This window comes from Gobius niger (genome assembly GCF_951799975.1).
Source record: "Gobius niger genome assembly, chromosome: 21".
In the NCBI taxonomy this organism is placed as follows: Eukaryota; Metazoa; Chordata; class Actinopteri; order Gobiiformes; family Gobiidae; genus Gobius; species Gobius niger.
Window position 1 is genome coordinate 22,718,628 of NC_136872.1, and position 17,574 is coordinate 22,736,201.

Below are 17,574 nucleotides of genomic sequence, written 5' to 3' on the forward strand. Positions count from 1 at the left end.
CCGCTCCACAGAGCACCTGAGGCAAATCACTTATAACACCAGACTGGATAACTAGGAAATGAGGCCCTATGTCAAAAATCCTGAAATATCCCTTTAACCTCTTAACCTCTGTCTAACTGAGCACATTTTCTTAAGATTGGCTTTACTCAAATAAAATTAAAAAAACAGACTAGCGTAAAAAATGTGGCAAAATGTGATGAAAAAGTGAGAAAAATGTGATGAAAAAGTGAGAAAAATGTGATGAAAAAGTGAAAAAAATGTGATGAAAAAGTGAGAAAAATGTGATGAAAAAGTGAAAAAAATGTGATGAAAAAGTGAGAAAAATGTGACGAAAAAGTGAGAAAAATGTGATGAAAAAGTGAGAAAAATGTAACAGAAAAATTGCAACAAAAAACCAAGGAAAAGGATCAGTTTAAATGAGTTTTGTCGGTCTTAGCTTTCAAATGACGCGTTCCACTGGCCTATAGGCTGTAAACTTTTACACTTAGGTCAAACTGAACAGGAGAAAATGCACTTGGTTAAGGCGGGAGTTAAGAGGTTAATAATACTAGTCAAGTAATATTCAGATACTCACAAACGCCACTAGTACTTCAGTAAATTTATGTTGTTACTGACCACAAGAATGCAAAATACTGGAGTTATTTATTCCTGTTCAGAAAGTACATCACCAGCAGTGACCTGGCATGATCTTTCCTTAAAGCTTTTAAGCTAACGTTAGCCTGTAGCCGACGGTTCCCACTTTCCCTTCAAAATGGCCGCCATGTAACACCTGCTAATCTCCCGTCCGCACACGTATGCTTCACACCGGACACCTCTCGCTCCCTCACTTTCCCGCTAATACCTCTCAGTTGTTGAGTGTTTTTTGGCAGTGCGCGTTATTAATGTGCCGCGCCATTTAATCTGGGCCCATCTCCCGTATTAGCGGCGTCAGGATTAGGCGCCGCACACTCTCCCAAATCACTTTCATCTATCTGCACGGGAGCCGCGGGAGACGCAACAAACGCCCGTGTTTTCTACCTCGACACTCAAACTGATGATCGCAATCAGCCTTAGTGTTTCATTGGACTGAAAGCGGCGCACGCCATTTTGGTTTTATTTATTTTGAGTGAAATGTGTCTCTTTCAGGACTCGGACGCGGATAGATGAGCGAGGCGCGGCGGGTAACGGGTTATTGAAGTGACAAACTTTCTGTCCAGCAAGTCAACAATTCATTCACTGACTTTTATTGTGCCTGAGAGACAATAGCTGTAATAAACAATAACGAACCAGTGACAGGAGGAGGGAACGTTGATGGTAGGGATGTCACGGTTACCGGTGTAGCGGAAAACCCTGGTAAAAATGTTGACAACAATAATTACCGTCTTGTTTTTGAAAAAATACATTATCTCGGTGGATTACTGTGCTCTCAGTTTAGGCAAAGTGAGCCTTATGAGCCACCGTCTCATCTGCTGAAGTCAAAACTTTCTCGAAGCTGGAATCATGTCCGACACGACAGCGCAGGATCAGCCTCAGAGACCGAGCCTGAAGTCTGGGCATATTTTGGGTATTGTAAAGGGGGGGTATTATGCAAAATCGACTTTTTCAAGCTTTACATCATGTTATTATGTCATTCCCTCATTAAAAACATGCCTGAAGTGTTGCCTTGGCACATTCACGTATTTCTGAGTAATCTGTAAAAACTCTGATGGCGGCCATTTTAGGGATAGGTTTGCCTGAGTCCTCCTAGGAACGCCCCCACCTCCTGGAGACGCCTCCGAGCTTTCGTCACCAGCCGAGTAACCAACCACTGCTCCTCAGCAGAACCCCCTCCCCACTGATGCCACAGACAGCGTGTGGAGGGGGCGTGTCGGAAAGGCTCAGAGGTTCTTAAAGAGACAGAGGCCTATTTCAAGACATTCACTACAGCCATTTTGAGAGAGCAATTTTATACAAGGCAGTTATTCTAATTTACTGCATTTACAGACCAACAGAAGGTTTGGTCATCATTGTAGTGAGATATAGACTGGTGCTATGTGACTGAAAAAAGCATAATACCCCCTCTTTAAGAAAGCTGAAGGACAGTTGATAGAGACAGTTTTCCTGTTTGCAGAACGTGCAGGAGAAGTGTCTCTAAAGAAGCAGCAATACTTCGAACCTCTGAGTCACCTGCGTGACCGTCACAGCTCTATAGCAGTAAGCTAACGTTTGCGTTTTAGCTGAAATGCTGAAGTGGGACTTTGGGTTGAGGGAGAATGTAACGAGTCGCCGCCACCGCCAGCATAAGCCGTGTCCGGATACCTCCGCACAATGGCACAATGCGTTACGGGGCTCCCAGTGGCAGATTGCAATAGATTCACTCTCGCCGCAGTTTTATGAATTTAATAATGATCACTGTCTGAGGCATTTTCCCAAATCTGCAAAGTGAAAGCTCACTGGAAGGAAACAAACTGAGGACAATTTTCCTGATATAGACGGTTTATCTTGTTCAAAAATATTCTTCTTCTTTGTTTCTGGCGCTATAAATAGTGCATGTAATACCCTCGAAACGATCAACAACACATCGTTATAGTTCCTTTACTTTGATGTGAAAAATTGCACTTTGGATAAGGCTTTGTCTCTATTTTTTTTAAATGTAATAAGCACAGTTTGTGCAGGACTATCAATGCTTTCTGAACATATTAACACACATTCAAAAAAATACCGCGATAAAACCGAAAACCGTGAAAATTTTGGCAACAATAACCGTGAGGTAAAATGTTCATACCGTGACAGCCCGACTTCAGGGTTGGCCCCACTTTTATATCTGAAACTGGTCTGTTTAACTAAATGTAGTGCGGGGATGTGTGAGTGCAGAGGAGGTTGTTTTAGCAGGTTACTGAGGGGTTATTGGGGAAACCGGAGTAACCGGGAAGAACATGCAAACTCCACACAGAAAGGCCCCGTCCTGGTGGGAATCGAACCCGGGACCTTCTAGCTGTGACGCTAAAGGCGCTAACCGCTGCGCTACCGTGCTGCCTCAGTGGAGGTGAGACAAACTTCCCCATTGTGGGACAAAGCAAAAAGCACCAGATCTTCAGCGATGTTTACCTTGTTAAAAACAAGCCTGAGGGCCAGAAAAAATTGGCAACATTTGGCCCCCGGGCCGCACTTTGGCACCACTGCCCTCGTCTTTGTGTCCATCACAGACTCGGGACCTCTGTGTGTTCCAAATGTAGAGCCCGCTGTGTCTAAATGGACCAGGGTCAGACCGATCCGATGCTGGTGTCGGAGCCGATCCTGGAAAAATCGATCTCCAAATATCCGATACTGACCCGATACCTTATTTTGGCTCAGACCATTTTAAAAACACAACTCTCTCCGATTAAATGAAGTGAACATAGACACGCTGTGGCTCAGTTATCAAGACTGAGAAACTATGAGTGAAGTAAAGTAATGAAATACTGTTGAAGTTGTAGTTTATATTAACCTCTTAACCCCCGCCTGAACAAAATGTGACAAAAACATGATGAAAAAGTGACGAAAATTTGACAAAAATTTGACAAAAATTTGACAAAAATGACAAAAACAGGATGAAAAATGACAAAAAAATGATAAAAAATGTGACGAAAAAGTGACAAAAATGTGACAAAAAATGTGACAAAAAATGATGAAAAATGTGACAAAAATGTGACAAAATGTGACAAAAACATGATGAAAAAGTGACAAAAATATGATGAAAAAGCGACGAAAAAGTGACAAAAATGTGACGAAAATGTGACGACAAAAGTGACCAAAACATGATGAAAAATGACAAAAAATGACAATAAAAATGATAAAAAATGTGATGAAAAAGTGACGAAAAAGTGACAAAAATGTGACAAATATGTGACAAAAAAATTCTGAAAAAAATGATGAAAAATGTGATGAAAAAGTGACAAGGCGAGGAACAAGATCCTTCTAAATCAGTTTTGTAAGTCTTAGCGTTCAAATGAGGCGTTACACTGGACTGTAACCTTTTAGATCTGGGTAAAGCTGAACTGCATCAGGCGGGGGTTAAGAGGTTAAAGTACATTGCCCAAAGATATCTAGTGTAGAAAAGTCCTGTGATCCTTGTGTAATGTTTTACCATCAGTTTATTCATAGATATAACTGATCTGTAACATCTCGTTTGCAAGAAAAGATTGTATTGATCTCACACTGGAACAAAAGATGACATCAGTACATACTCAAACCCCCAGTATCGGTATATCGGTTGGATCGGTGCATCTCTAAAGCCTCTGTAAGACAATGGGGCTGGTGAAATCCGCCTGGACACGGGACGCAGAGCTCAAAACAGGGATTGTCCCGAGTAAACAGGGACGTGATGGAGTCAAAGTAAATATTTCCTGGAGGTGCCGCTTGTCTCTTCAGGCCCAGAACAACAATAAATAATCCCTGCCATAAACTCGTTGGACTCTCGTCATACTCACTGTTCGCCAGGAGCTGCTGCTGCTGTATCTGCTGTTGATTGACGGGTGGGACGGCCGACCCCCTCCCGCCCCCTGCGGCCGTAGCCCCGCCCCCCGCAGGTGTCGGCCCGGCTCCTCCCACAGGTGTCCCACTGAGGGGCGGAGCCGAGGGGCTGGTGAGGCGCTCCTTCTCCCACGAACACTCACTGCCCCCTGCGCAAGAGAGAGGAGCCAAGTTAAGCACTAAAAACTAACCGGAAGAACGAAAAGAAGCTCTCGACTAAATCAACCCGGTCCAGTCGCCGATAGAATAAAGCCATGGAAAACTTTATCTCATGTTTATGTCAGTAATCTACAGCAAAAGTTTATAAGATTTCTCTAAATTTATAAAGTTTCCGTATTCACCTGCAGCGTCTCGCCATAAACTCTTAACCACCACCTGAACCCAGCACTGCTTGGCTTTACCCAAATCTAAAAGCTTCTTGGAAAAAAAGTCAAAATAGCAACAAAAATGAGACGAAAACCAGGATGAAAATGCAACAAAAGAGCGCCAAAACTTGACGAAAACCTGACAAAAGAGTAACAAAATGTGAAGAAAACTTGACGAAAACCTGACGAAAACCTGATGAAAACCTGACGAAAACCTGACAAAAACCTGTTGAACACCTGACAAAAACCTGACAAAAACCTGACGAAAATCTGAATAAAAACCTGACGAAAACCTGACAAAAGAGTAACAAAAACCTGATGAAAACCTGACGAAAACCAGACGAAAACCTGACGAAAACCAGACGAAAACCTGACGAAAATCTGACGAAAACCTGATGAAAACCTGACAAAAACCTGACGAAAACCTGACGAAAACCTGACGAAAACCTGACGAAAACCTGACGAAAACCTGACGAAAACCTGATGAAAATCTGACGAAAACCTGATGAAAACCTGACAAAAACCTGACGAAAACCTGACGAAAACCTGACGAAAACCTGACGAAAACCTGACGAAAACCTGACGAAAACCTGATGAAAACCTGATGAAAACCTGACGAAAACCTGACGAAAACCTGACGAAAACCTGACGAAGACCTGACGAAAACCTGACGAAAATCTGACGAAAACCTGACGAAAACCTGACGAAAACCTGACGAAAACCTGACGAAAACCTGACGAAAACCTGACGAAAACCTGACGAAAACCTGATGAAAACCTGACGAAAACCTGACGAAAACCTGACGAAAACCTGACGAAAACCTGACAAAAACCTGACGAAAACCTGACGAAAACCTGACAAAAGAGTAACAAAAACCTGATGAAAACCTGACGAAAACCAGACGAAAACCTGACGAAAACCAGACGAAAACCTGACGAAAATCTGACGAAAACCTGACGAAAACCTGACAAAAACCTGACGAAAACCTGACGAAAACCTGACGAAAACCTGACGAAAACCTGACGAAAACCTGACGAAAACCTGATGAAAATCTGACGAAAACCTGATGAAAACCTGACAAAAACCTGACGAAAACCTGACGAAAACCTGACGAAAACCTGACGAAAACCTGACGAAAACCTGACGAAAACCTGACGAAAACCTGACGAAAACCTGACGAAAACCTGACGAAAACCTGACGAAAACCTGACGAAAACCTGACGAAAACCTGACGAAAACCTGACGAAAACCTGACGAAAACCTGACGAAAACCTGACGAAAACCTGACGAAAACCTGACGAAAACCTGACGAAAACCTGACGAAAACCTGACGAAAACCTGACGAAAACCTGACGAAAACCTGACGAAAATCTGACGAAAACCTGACGAAAACCTGACGAAAACCTGACGAAAACCTGACGAAAATCTGACGAAAACCTGACGAAAACCTGACGAAAACCTGACGAAAACCTGACGAAAACCTGACGAAAACCTGACGAAAACCTGACGAAAACCTGACGAAAACCTGACGAAAACCTGACGAAAACCTGACGAAAACCTGACGAAAACCTGACGAAAACCTGACGAAAACCTGACGAAAACCTGACGAAAACCTGACGAAAATCTGACGAAAACCTGACAAAAACCTGACGAAAACCTGAATAAAAACCTGATGAAAATCTGACAAAAACCTGATGAAAACCTCATGAAATAGTGACAAAAATGTGAAGAAAAAGTGATTATAAAAGTGATTTTTTTTTTACAGAAACCCACTAGAAAAAAGACCCATTTCGATGAGTTTTGTAGCTCTTAGCTTTCAAATGAGGCGTTGGAAAATGCACTGGGGGGTTAAAGGGGCTAAAAATATCGTCTCTGTGAATTGTCTGAACCAACGAATCTCTTCCTTTGCCTTTTCAAACATGACACATAAGTGAATTCTCTGCCCGTTCACTTCAACAGACGAGGGGCCTCTGCTTCACCCACAGGGGGCGCTACCCTCCTCGGTGAACAGAGCAGCTGCATGTTGAATGTTCAGACTCGGGATTCGAACTGCTCTCTCTCTCTCTCCCCTCTCCTCTCTCTCGCCCGTGCTTTCCGCGGCTCATCCATCTTCATCTGCGGGCGTTAGTTAGCATTAGCGCGTGCCGGTCTCGATTAGGGAGCAGCTGTGGTTCGTTTGCTCCAGAGACGGGGCAGAGTAAACAGATGGGCAGGTGTCCTCTGTCCACCCCTCCCCCCCCCCCTCCCTCCACTCTCTCTCCTTCACCTTGTCATCCTCATCCTTTGTTCACGCGCTTAAATATCTTTGTATTAACCTCGGAAACCCCGCATTGACCCATTATTACTCGTCTTTTTAAGTAGAAGTGTTCCCTGTTCTTTAACCCTTTATAGGGCATTCATTGAAATACTTTGAAATAAATGATTTCAATTTAAAGGAGTTTAAAAATGTTAAAATTCAGTATTTTCCTCCTACATGTTCCTCCATGTCCTAATGTGTAGAATGAGCTCAGACCTGTTCACCACGACTGCCTCTAAAATCCTGCACTGTCACTCAGAAAGGTGATAATTCGGGTCTGAAGTGCCGTCATGCACGAGCTTAATATAGAAGCTGCAGTTACACGTATGACCTGAGGTGGCAGTAGCGAGTATAAAATAGTCAACTTGCGTCAAGCCCCTTTAACCTCTTACCACCCGCCTAAACCAAATGCATTCTGTCCTCTTTTGGCTGTGTTCATTTGAAAGCTAAGACCCACAAAACTGACCTTTTTCCTCACGTTGTTGCTGTGTTGTGTCACCTTTTGTGTGTTTTTTTTTTTTTTTTTTTTTTCATTTTTGTCACATTTTTGTTGAGTTTTTGTAATTTTTTTGTTAAATTTTTTTTCATATTTTTGTTGCATTTTTGTCGCATCTTTGTTGAATTTTTGTCATCCTTGTTTTCTTCTCATTTTTTTTTGGCTGTTTTGGTGCTTTTTCCCCAAGAATCTTTTTGATAAGGGTAAAGCCTAACTGGAGAAAATGGGATCCGTTCAGGCGGGAGTAAAGAGGTTAAGAGAGTTATTGGGGGACAAAACACCAGTGCTAATTTCGTCGACTAAAATATTTAGTCTTAACTTCAGTCAAAGTCAAAGTGATATTTTTGCTGAATAAAATTGGACTAAAACTACATTTAAAGTTTCTCATGAGACTAAAATTATGAGTAAAATGTCCAGATATTTTAGTCGACTAAAATAAGACTAAATAAACTTCTATTTAACGTCTGAAAAGAGCCTCAGATCATTTACAATCACTGCTAAATGAACAGTTCTGAGCTTTGTTCATGTGGAGCAGCTCCATGAAGCAGAGGAACAAGATTAAATATGATTCTAATAAATATTATAAATGCAAAGTCGACTATATTAGTCTTAAATCTTGTCGACTAAAACTTCACTGCAAAAAGTAAATATCAAGCATTGGCTTAAATGACTTGAATTGAGAAATGTATCCTTTTTGGGGGGATTTTCACTCATTTAGACACTTTTCCTGTTTACTTTGCTCGTTTGAGGACATTTCAGACCAGTTCTTAGATAAATCTAAATTGAAATAAGAAAGTAAAATTGCCAATGAGATAAGACCAATTTTCTTTCCCCATTGGCAAAGAAAATTACCTGAAATAAGGACGAAATGTATTGAAACGAGTCAGAAACATCTCAGAACAAGTGAAATAATCTGGGATAAATGCCAACTACATCTTAACCAGTCAAAACAACTCAAATTTGGATTATTGTGCTCAAGAGGCGGGATCTGTGATGTAGGGAGATCTCCTCTGATTGGCTGAGTGAGGACGACACGCTTCTTTACCTTATACTATTAAATGAGAGTGGTGACTAGGAAGTACTTCTGTTCCTGTTGTTCGGTTTCATTTACAAAATGAAAAAGAAAAAGCTTCACAGTTAAATGACTTCACAAAGGTGAACCAGGGACAGGGGACAACCACCGCACAGTCTTTCAGTTTCTGTCCCGGCACCGCCCAGTTTTCCCAAAGACCCACCCGACCCGACCCGTCCTCATCTCCAATCTCACGTTTGTCATTTATATCAAAAACACACTCAAAAATCCCTCTCGCCTTTCAGTCCTCAAACGCACTCGCCCTCGATATTTCCTTTCTGCGCCCATTGTCACGCGGAGTTTCCCAGAGTTTGGGTTTCAATTCGAAATCAGGTCGGAACAGACAACACGCTGAGGAACATTGGAGCAGTTGTATAATATACCGTCCAATTACTTTCTGACACTGTATTCGGTGATGCAACATCCGCATTCAGTGAGGTTTACACCATTTTTACTTTAAAGACTTATCCTAAAACAAAACACACTGCAGTCGGTCAGGTCTAAGTTGAAGGGCTCACGTTGTGAAAGAGTGGTTCAGGGAGCATGACCTGCAGAGCCCCGCCCCCTCCATTAAGGACATGTACTCTACACGTCTCACCCGCAGACACCCATCACGCAGTCAAAGTAATGCCTTCAGAGAGGAGACTGCGAAACCCACGGGCCAGGTCCAGTCGACTGAAGGACCGCTTAATCCACCAGACTTCCCTCTGGTCTCGGCTCTGCATTGTGTTTAATCAAAGAGGAAAGGAACTTACAGGACGCAGTGTCAATTTGAAGGAGGAAATGGTCACTCACGCCATTTATGAACAAGTTTCAAAACGGTGTTGATGTTAAATATAGCAGGTCAATTTCCGTCACTCAAATTAGCGATCGATTAGCTATGTCGTACATCAGATCACTCATAAAAATACAAATAAAGTAAATTCAGATGGCATAGCCTATATGTATGTGGATCTCTCTGGTCACAATTAAAAAATATTTTGTTTACTGTCCTCCTACTACAAAAAAGAAGGATTCTGTTTTTTCATTACTCATTCCGGTTTGAATGTTCTGAATATCGGCGAAATGAGGCCACAGTTTCAGACCCTGGACTTTGTCCAACAGTCGCCTTCAAGGGGCAGAAATGTAGGCATAGTTTTTCCAACTACATCAACAAGGACCGTGTATCACTTTTGTAGCATCTCTACAAATGAGTGGTCGTTCAGTTCCTTCCATTTCTGTCTGTCTCCGTTCGCAGCCCTGGTGTAAAAACAGACTTTATGCTAATATTAACAAGCTCCACGGCAACGATGAAAACACTTTAAATCATCAACTTTCCAGCAGTTATAAACAACCTAAATCAGAGTTTTCTTCGTTGCTTTACGCTAACTATCAATACTGTTTGGTAGGCAAAAGAAATTCCATTACCCATAATGCAATGGGTGACCCAAGATGGGCATTGGGCTTATTGCAGGGTTTACTACAACCGTCCTTTTTAACTCCGTTACACACACTTTCCTCCAGACGTTCCCGAAGCGTGTCCTCGGTCTTCCCCGAGGCCTCCTCCCAACGGGACACTCCTGAAACACCACCTAAAGGAGGCGACCAGGAGCAGGGCTGGGCACCGTTAAACGAGACCAGTAAGGAATCGAAATAAAGGTCTAGGTACAACTGATATGGAAAAAATGCTGTTGTGCTGTTGGTTCATGGACAGCATTAAAGGAAGTGACTTGTTTGTTCAGATCTTAGCCCCATTAAGAGTCTTTGGGATGAGCTGGAGAAGATTTGCGCTGTGATCACACTCTCCCATCATCAATACAAGATCTTGGTGGAAAACTAATGTAACACTGGATCTTTGGACATGGCAGAAGTGATTGTTTGCAGACGCCAAATACCACAAAGTCACTCAATATCCAAGACAGTTTCTTCTAATATCATGGAGTTTCTCGCGATGTCATTAAAAATCTAACAATATTTCTGGCAGTTCTACTTCAAACGTTAACTTGAGTAATATCCCCGACCCCCCCTCTCTCGTCTGAAAGCTCGACAAAGGAGAAAACAAATAACTCCGGAGAATGGAAACCCGCGGATGAATAAAAAATGGCGCGGACGTCGGTTTGTGCCGCTGCCAGGTCAGCTGTGGAGAAACTACATCCACACACTCTTTTAAAAGGCCTTTCTTTCTTTCTATTCCGTGCTTTTTGTTTTGCGCGCGTTAATAATGCAGAGGACAAACAGCAGAGATGGAGTGGACGGAGAGGGAACGGGGAGAACGGGGCTTTGTTTAGATGTCACCGAAGAGAAGACGAGACCGAGGCCGTTTCTCCGACAAACACAGACTTTCAGCGGAGGTTTTTTGTCGTTGTGACATTTTACCAAACTAGATCTAATCAAAAAACTAAACAGAAAAGTCGGATTAAACAGCACATCAACAACAAATCAGAGCTGCAACACGAGGTTTTTCCACATTTGCTGAAGAAGTTGGGGTTAATCCATTCATCAAGTTCTGAAGGTCTGAATCATGGAATGCCTGTAATATGTTTCAGTATTTGTCAGGCCAAAGCTGGAGAATTATAACAGACTGAATGTTGAAATTGTGCAACGGACCCTGAACATTTTATTCATTTTGACCAAGCAATGAAGGAGTTAGAGCTGGTCAAAGTTTGACATTGTGAAAAAGCTATAATTTTGGAATGAAAACCCTTTTATTCCAGAAACTACAAGAACATTAAAGGTCCTATATCATGCAAAATCGACTTTTTGGAGCTTTTAACCATGTTGTTATGCTATTTCCTTATCAAAAATCACCCCCAAAGTGTTTTTTGGTTTCATTCACGCAGTTCTCAGCAATCCTCCTGTTCCATTGTGTCGTCAGAGCGGAACAGAAGTGCTCGCTGCCTTACGGCCTGATATTAATTTGTAAAACAGCTTTTTTCATTATTTATGTCGTAATAAATAAATAAAAAATAAAGCAAGTGCCCGAGGCGTCTGCGCTGTCCCTGCAGAGAAAACAAACACACCCCCTGTGTTTGCACTGAAAGTTTTGAAGAAGGAGCTCTTTCTAACCTACTCTGGACACGCCCGTTCTTTTTTCATACCTGATGATAATGTCATGGAGAAAAGCGCGTTTGGCTACGAGGACAGGACTTTTTTCAACCTTCCTAAAGAAGAGGCCACTCGCCAGAAGTTGGAATTTCTCTCTGGGATTCAGCGACTATCAGCCAAAATAATGTTTTCCTGTGACTGTCTCTGATTCTGGTGAAGGTTCATCAAACATCCATCAAAGTGGATTAACTTTTATATGACTCATTATGTGATGGAGCGGCCAGGACAGAGCGGTGGTGAGTCAAAATGCATGTTAGCTTGTGTGTTAGCGTCTGTGTTAGCTTGTGTGTTAGCCATTTATGAAGCGGTGTTGCAGATGTCAACTCCTTGTTGTATGAGTGGAGAGAGGGGGCGGAGTTAACTGAATCCAAGCGTTTTTGTCGTCCGGATTTGAAAAATACCTCCCAAAAACACTTATATATATATATATAGATATATTTATCACAAAAAATAGTTCTCCATAGTGGTAGAGGTACAATATATCAAATAAATGCCTATACTTTACTTTGGGATGGCTAAAATAGCGGGATACAGATACTTTAAAGGGGGGGTATTATGCAAAATTGACTTTTTCAAGCTTTACATCATGTTATTCTGTCATTCCCTCATTAAAAACATGCCTGAAGTGTTGCCTTGGCACATTCTCGTATTTTTGAGTAATCTGTAAAAACTCTGATGGCGGCCATTTTAGGGATAGCTTTGCCTGAGTCCTCCTAGGAACGCCCCCACCTCCTGGAGACGCCTCTGAGCTTTCGTCACCAGCCGAGTAACCAATCACTGCTCCTCAGCAGAACCCCCTCCCCACTGATGCCACAGACAGTGTGTGGAGGGGGCGTGTCGGGAAGGGTCAGAGGTTCTTAAAGAGACAGAGGCCTATTTCAAGACATTCACTACAGCCATTTTGAGAGAGACATTTTATACAAGGCAGTTCTTTTAATTTACTGCATTTACAGACCAACAGAAGGTTTGGTCATCATTGTAGTGTGATATAGACTGGTGCTATGTGATTGAAAAAAGCATAATACCCCCTCCTTAAAGTATTGAAAGCCAACATTTGTTTTATATCTAAAGATCAACATTTTGATGCTATTAGCCCAGGGACAGCATTAAAGGAATTGAATTGGTTGTTTCAGCTCAGATAAATGTTTTTTTTTCCACCCAATTGTTCTCCCCAATCTTTTTCTAAAGTTTGCCCCATTTTTTCTCGTTTTCAAAAAAAATGTCCCCCCATTTTTGCTATTTTTTTTAATCATTAATATTTTCCCGATTTACCACCATTTTTCCCTAATTTTTTACCCAATTTATTCCCCATTTTATCCCTTTGTTGTTATTTTTTCTTTTTTTCCCCCCTAATTTCTACTTATTTAGCCACAATTTCTCCCAATTCCCCCCCCCCCCCAATTTCTCATACATTTCTTGACATTGGAGACAAACTCGATATTGCATGGCAGATTCTGTTTTTTGGTTCTTGACGACAAATATTTGAGTGTATGTATCGAATAAAGTATCAGCCAATCTGAGAAAGAAATCTACACTTATGTGACAAAAAAGAATGGAATAAAGCCTCAGTTCCCTTCGATCCGTGCTTTTATATTTTGTCCCTAATACATAACCTTTCTTTCCTCGAGTTTCCCTCTTCCTCTCATTTCTCCGCCGTGTTTGTGGACTCTCGTCTCGTGAACAAGTCCGGTCCTGTGTGTTTCTCTGTTGACTTTTTAATATTTAACTTCTCTGCAATCATCTCCAGAGCCGTCCGTTTGAGGAGTGAGACCAAACCCAGTCAAGCAGACGTTTTAACACGACGAAGACGAGGGAGAAACCCCGACTGAGGGAGAAATGTTTTCAGACGTTTGGCACTAATTAACCCGGCGCTGATTCAGAGAGAACTCCAGTGTTTGTGTTCAGATGAAAGGCCGGGCTCGCTGGTTTGGTCGGTCGTGAGAGGACAGTTTCTTGTTCCTTCTATGACGCAAGAAAATACAGATTGGAGTTTCAGCAGAAGAAGAAACAACAACTAAAATGAACAACATAACTCAAAACTGTGTGAATGAAGTTAAATAACACTCTAGGGGCCAGATCTTGTGTTTGATGTGATGGACTCGGGGAACAGGCCAAAACAATTGCAGAAAAACTCTCATTAAACAGTTATGTCAGATCAAATCTTTGCCAGATCCTCCTAAATAGTTCCCGGATCCTTTACTCTGAAGAACTGAAAGGTGGGGGATCAAATGAAGCACTGCCAGAGGGCGTCGCTTAGGGAAAAAAGTGGGTGGAATAGGAATAGGCAGCCGTTTTTAAATTAAACATGTTGATTTTCTAAGCAGATAAAAAGGAGCGCTATATGTTAGAGAATGAACAATGGTGTTCGAGATTATAGATGAATAGGTAGCAGTCTGGATGTTTTCTGCAGGAGATGTTTATTCATCATCGGTACGGGACCCCCCTTCTGGAACCGCCACCTTAACATGGCGGAGGGGTTTGAGCACCTGAATGATCCTGGGAGCTCTGTTTTCGGGGCTTCGTTCCCCTGGTAGGGTCCCCCAGGGCAAACAGGTCCTAGGTGACGGGTCAGACAAAGAGTGGTTCAGAAGCCCCTTATGAGAGACCAACAGGCCCGGTTAGAACCATGAGGCCGTCCTTCTGTGGACCCACCACCTGCAGGAGGAGCCATTGGGGCTGGTGCAATCTGAAAGACCTGGCAACGGAAAAGTGGAAGAAAATGGATGGATGGTACGGGACCCAAGGACATGAACTCGAGACATTGTGCTCGTCCTACTATTCAAGTCTGTCTATGCTTCCACAGAAAAGGGATAAATCCCCTCTCAGAGCCTCACACTGATACGCAAGCAAACATTCAGTGGCTGAGAGTCTGAGCAGCACAGTCAGAGTCTGAGCACCATATGACAGAGATGGTATGAATATCATGGTATGAATACTGGGTCAATAACACCGTAATAACAACCTTAGGAGTACTTCGATGTCTGCGCAGTAATATCTCACTGTCGAAGTACACCTTACATATATAGTACCCCTTTGTATCTGCTTAGAAAATCAACATGTTTAATTTTGTGTAGCTATACTCGGAAAGGCTCACGTAACTGTATTCAAATAGGGAAAACGTGGAACAGCTTGGTAGCTTCGAACTTCTATACCTATGCTAGGAGAGGCTGAATGCTAACAACATTTGCGTGACTGAGACCAGACAGTTATGTATAAACTCAGGTAAGAACACTTTTCAGTGTGTAAAAACGGTGGCCTGTTCGCATAGGGGCACTCTCACACTTTCATGTGTCCATCCAAACCGTGCAGTTGCTCAGTGTGTCGGTGCCACAGCTGTGTGATCCTCCTGATGGATGAAGATCGCTGCTCCTCATGAACAGCTCAGTCCAAAATCCAAGGAGCGCATTTCACAAACATGGCAAACTTTCACTCACTCAGCCGCTCCAAGAATCCTGCAACTCTAGCAACTGTTCCTATAAGCCACAATCTCCTTGAAACTACTGCAGAACAGACAGTTTCTGGTCAATTAAACTCTTTTCATTTCTAAATTTGCACATTGTCCATTCGTTGATGTCCGGCCAAGGCAAAAACATGATGTCCGATGCTAGCCTTCTTGCTAACTGTCTGATACTGTTATGATCGAAAGCCGCTTCTCCTTTTTATTTCTTATAAAAGTTACCCGTGTTGGAGTGGAGGTCCTCGTTGTCCGACTCGTTGCCGTTCTGTAAACTCATCATCATCTTCATCTTCTGAAGCTTCTGGAGCTCGGCCATCGCTGCCGCCGTCAGTCCTAAAGAGAAGGAGAGTTTGATCATTTTCAGTTTCACCTGTTTGTCGAGTCACAAATGTCATTAACCTCTTAACACCCGCCTACACCGAATGCATGCTGTCCTCTTTTGAAAGCTAAGACCCACAAAACTGATCTTTTTCCGTACGTTTTTGTCATTTAATTGTTGAGTTTTTGTCAAATTTTTGTTGAGTTTTTGTCACTTTTTTTTTTGTCACTTGGTTGAATTTTTGTCACATTTTAGTCACATTTTTGTCACATCTTTGTAGAATATTTGTCACATTTTAGTTGCGTTTTTGTCACATTTTTGTCACATTTTTGTCACATTTTTGTTGAAATTTTGTCACTTTTAGTTGCGTTTTTATCACATTTTTGTCACATTTTTTTTGAAATTTTGTCACATTTTTGTTGAATTTTTGTCACATTTTTGTTGAATTTTTGTCACTTTTTGGTTGAGTTTTTATCACATTTTTGTCACATTTTTGTTGAAATTTTGTCACTTTTTGCTTGAGTTTTTATCACATTTGTCACATTTGTCACTTTTTTTTTTAGTCACTTGGTTGAATTTTTGTCACATTTTAGTTGAATTTTTGTCACATTTTTGATGAATTTTTGTTGACTTTTTGGTTGAGTTTTTATCACATTTTGGTCACATTTTGTCACGTTTTTGTTGCGTTTACATCCTTGTTTTCTTCTCATTTTTTGTGGCTGTTTTGTTGCTTTTCTTCCCAAGAAGCTTTTTGATTGGGGTAAAGCCAAACTGGAGAAAATGGGATCCGTTCAGGTGGGAGTTAAGAGGTTAATAAACAAAACAAAAAGCAGTGGCCCTAAAACGCACCCTTGTGGAACTCCACACATGACCTCCCTACATTCAGAATTCAGCCCGTTGATCACAGTGAAAAACCTTCCTGCCTGAAACGCCACATAAGTAACGACAACACCTCATCCGTCACGGCGATGCGCTGACTATCTGATCCTCACTTGTCCCGTCGCTGACCCCTTGTGGCAGAAAAAAAAAACTCCCCATCTTTGACCCTTATCTCGCAATGTCACATCTTTAAAGGAATTCCTGCTTCGTGAAATTAATTACTCCCTCCTCGGCCCCTCGGTGACATGTTGAATAGGTCGGGCCCGGGTTCACCTTTCGGCCATCTTGGATTTTCCCGCCGTCTGCCCGATATTAAATTCCTCTGGTCCCGAGCGGCGGCCATCTTTGCTCCTCTGCAACAAGTGTGTCCAGTGTGTAATGGGCATTCCTCCGACAACTGAAGCGTGACCAGGGCGAAAACTGCTTTAATGTGTACAGTACCCCGCACGTGCACGCTCATGGGCCTCTCGTGCACACTCTTAGAGCAAGAGGGGAAAAAAACATTTATACTCTAACTTAATAGGGATACAATTAAAAACTTTTGCTGAACAATACTGTGTTCAAAGCTCAATAAATCGGGCAAAGAATAAGACATTAATAAAATCCCTCTAAAAAAACATTTAAAAAGTTCAAGCTACGAAATGTCCATATTTGGAATACAGTGCGTTCCAAATATATCTGTATTTGTGAAGAGAAAACACATTAGAGTCCAACATTGGGAAGCTTGGAGTCTGTAGTGGGAGTGTGACAATATATCGATTTTCCGATATATCGCGATGTTTTGCGGGACGATACGATATCCGATATCGATGCTTTTGATGACGTCATGCATATTAATGAGGCAGCAGTACTCCACTGTTTTCACAGTCAACAGAGGCCAATAATGATCAAGAATTCAGTCACTGTCACACAAATAATCTACTTTTAATGATAGGAGAATTTAATGAAGGTTAATTTGGGGCTGATTTATTCCTTTTAAACAACAGGACTGTGGTTTCTTGTTTATTTAAATGTAAATGAAGTCACTGACAGATCTATAGACCCGTGTGTGAGTCGGGGATCATTTATAGACACAGAACAAGGGAAGGGGGAGTCTGTTTATGCAGGATGGCAGGGGAAGCACAGCCTCTGATAAA

At 42.0% G+C, this 17,574-nt stretch overlaps 2 protein-coding genes across 2 annotated transcripts in view; both read right to left on the reverse strand.

Annotated features, from left to right (window-relative positions):
- Nucleotides 1-17,574, reverse strand: part of dachb (dachshund b) — a 157,337-nt gene that overhangs the window by 30,732 nt on the left and 109,031 nt on the right. The window contains exons 3-4 of the mRNA XM_079579912.1: nucleotides 15,463-15,573; nucleotides 4,428-4,619 (exon numbers count right to left, since the gene is read on the reverse strand). Of these exons, the coding sequence (XP_079436038.1) occupies nucleotides 4,428-4,619; nucleotides 15,463-15,573 (303 nt within the window). The remainder of the gene's footprint in view (nucleotides 1-4,427; nucleotides 4,620-15,462; nucleotides 15,574-17,574) is intronic.
- Nucleotides 4,751-6,944, reverse strand: LOC306980643 (uncharacterized protein; the record flags this gene model as incomplete). Its single annotated transcript, XM_079580071.1, has 4 exons — nucleotides 4,751-4,758; nucleotides 5,051-5,105; nucleotides 5,184-6,041; nucleotides 6,921-6,944. The coding sequence occupies 4 exons, from the start codon at nucleotides 6,942-6,944 to the stop codon at nucleotides 4,751-4,753; spliced, it is 945 nt and encodes a 314-aa protein (XP_079436197.1).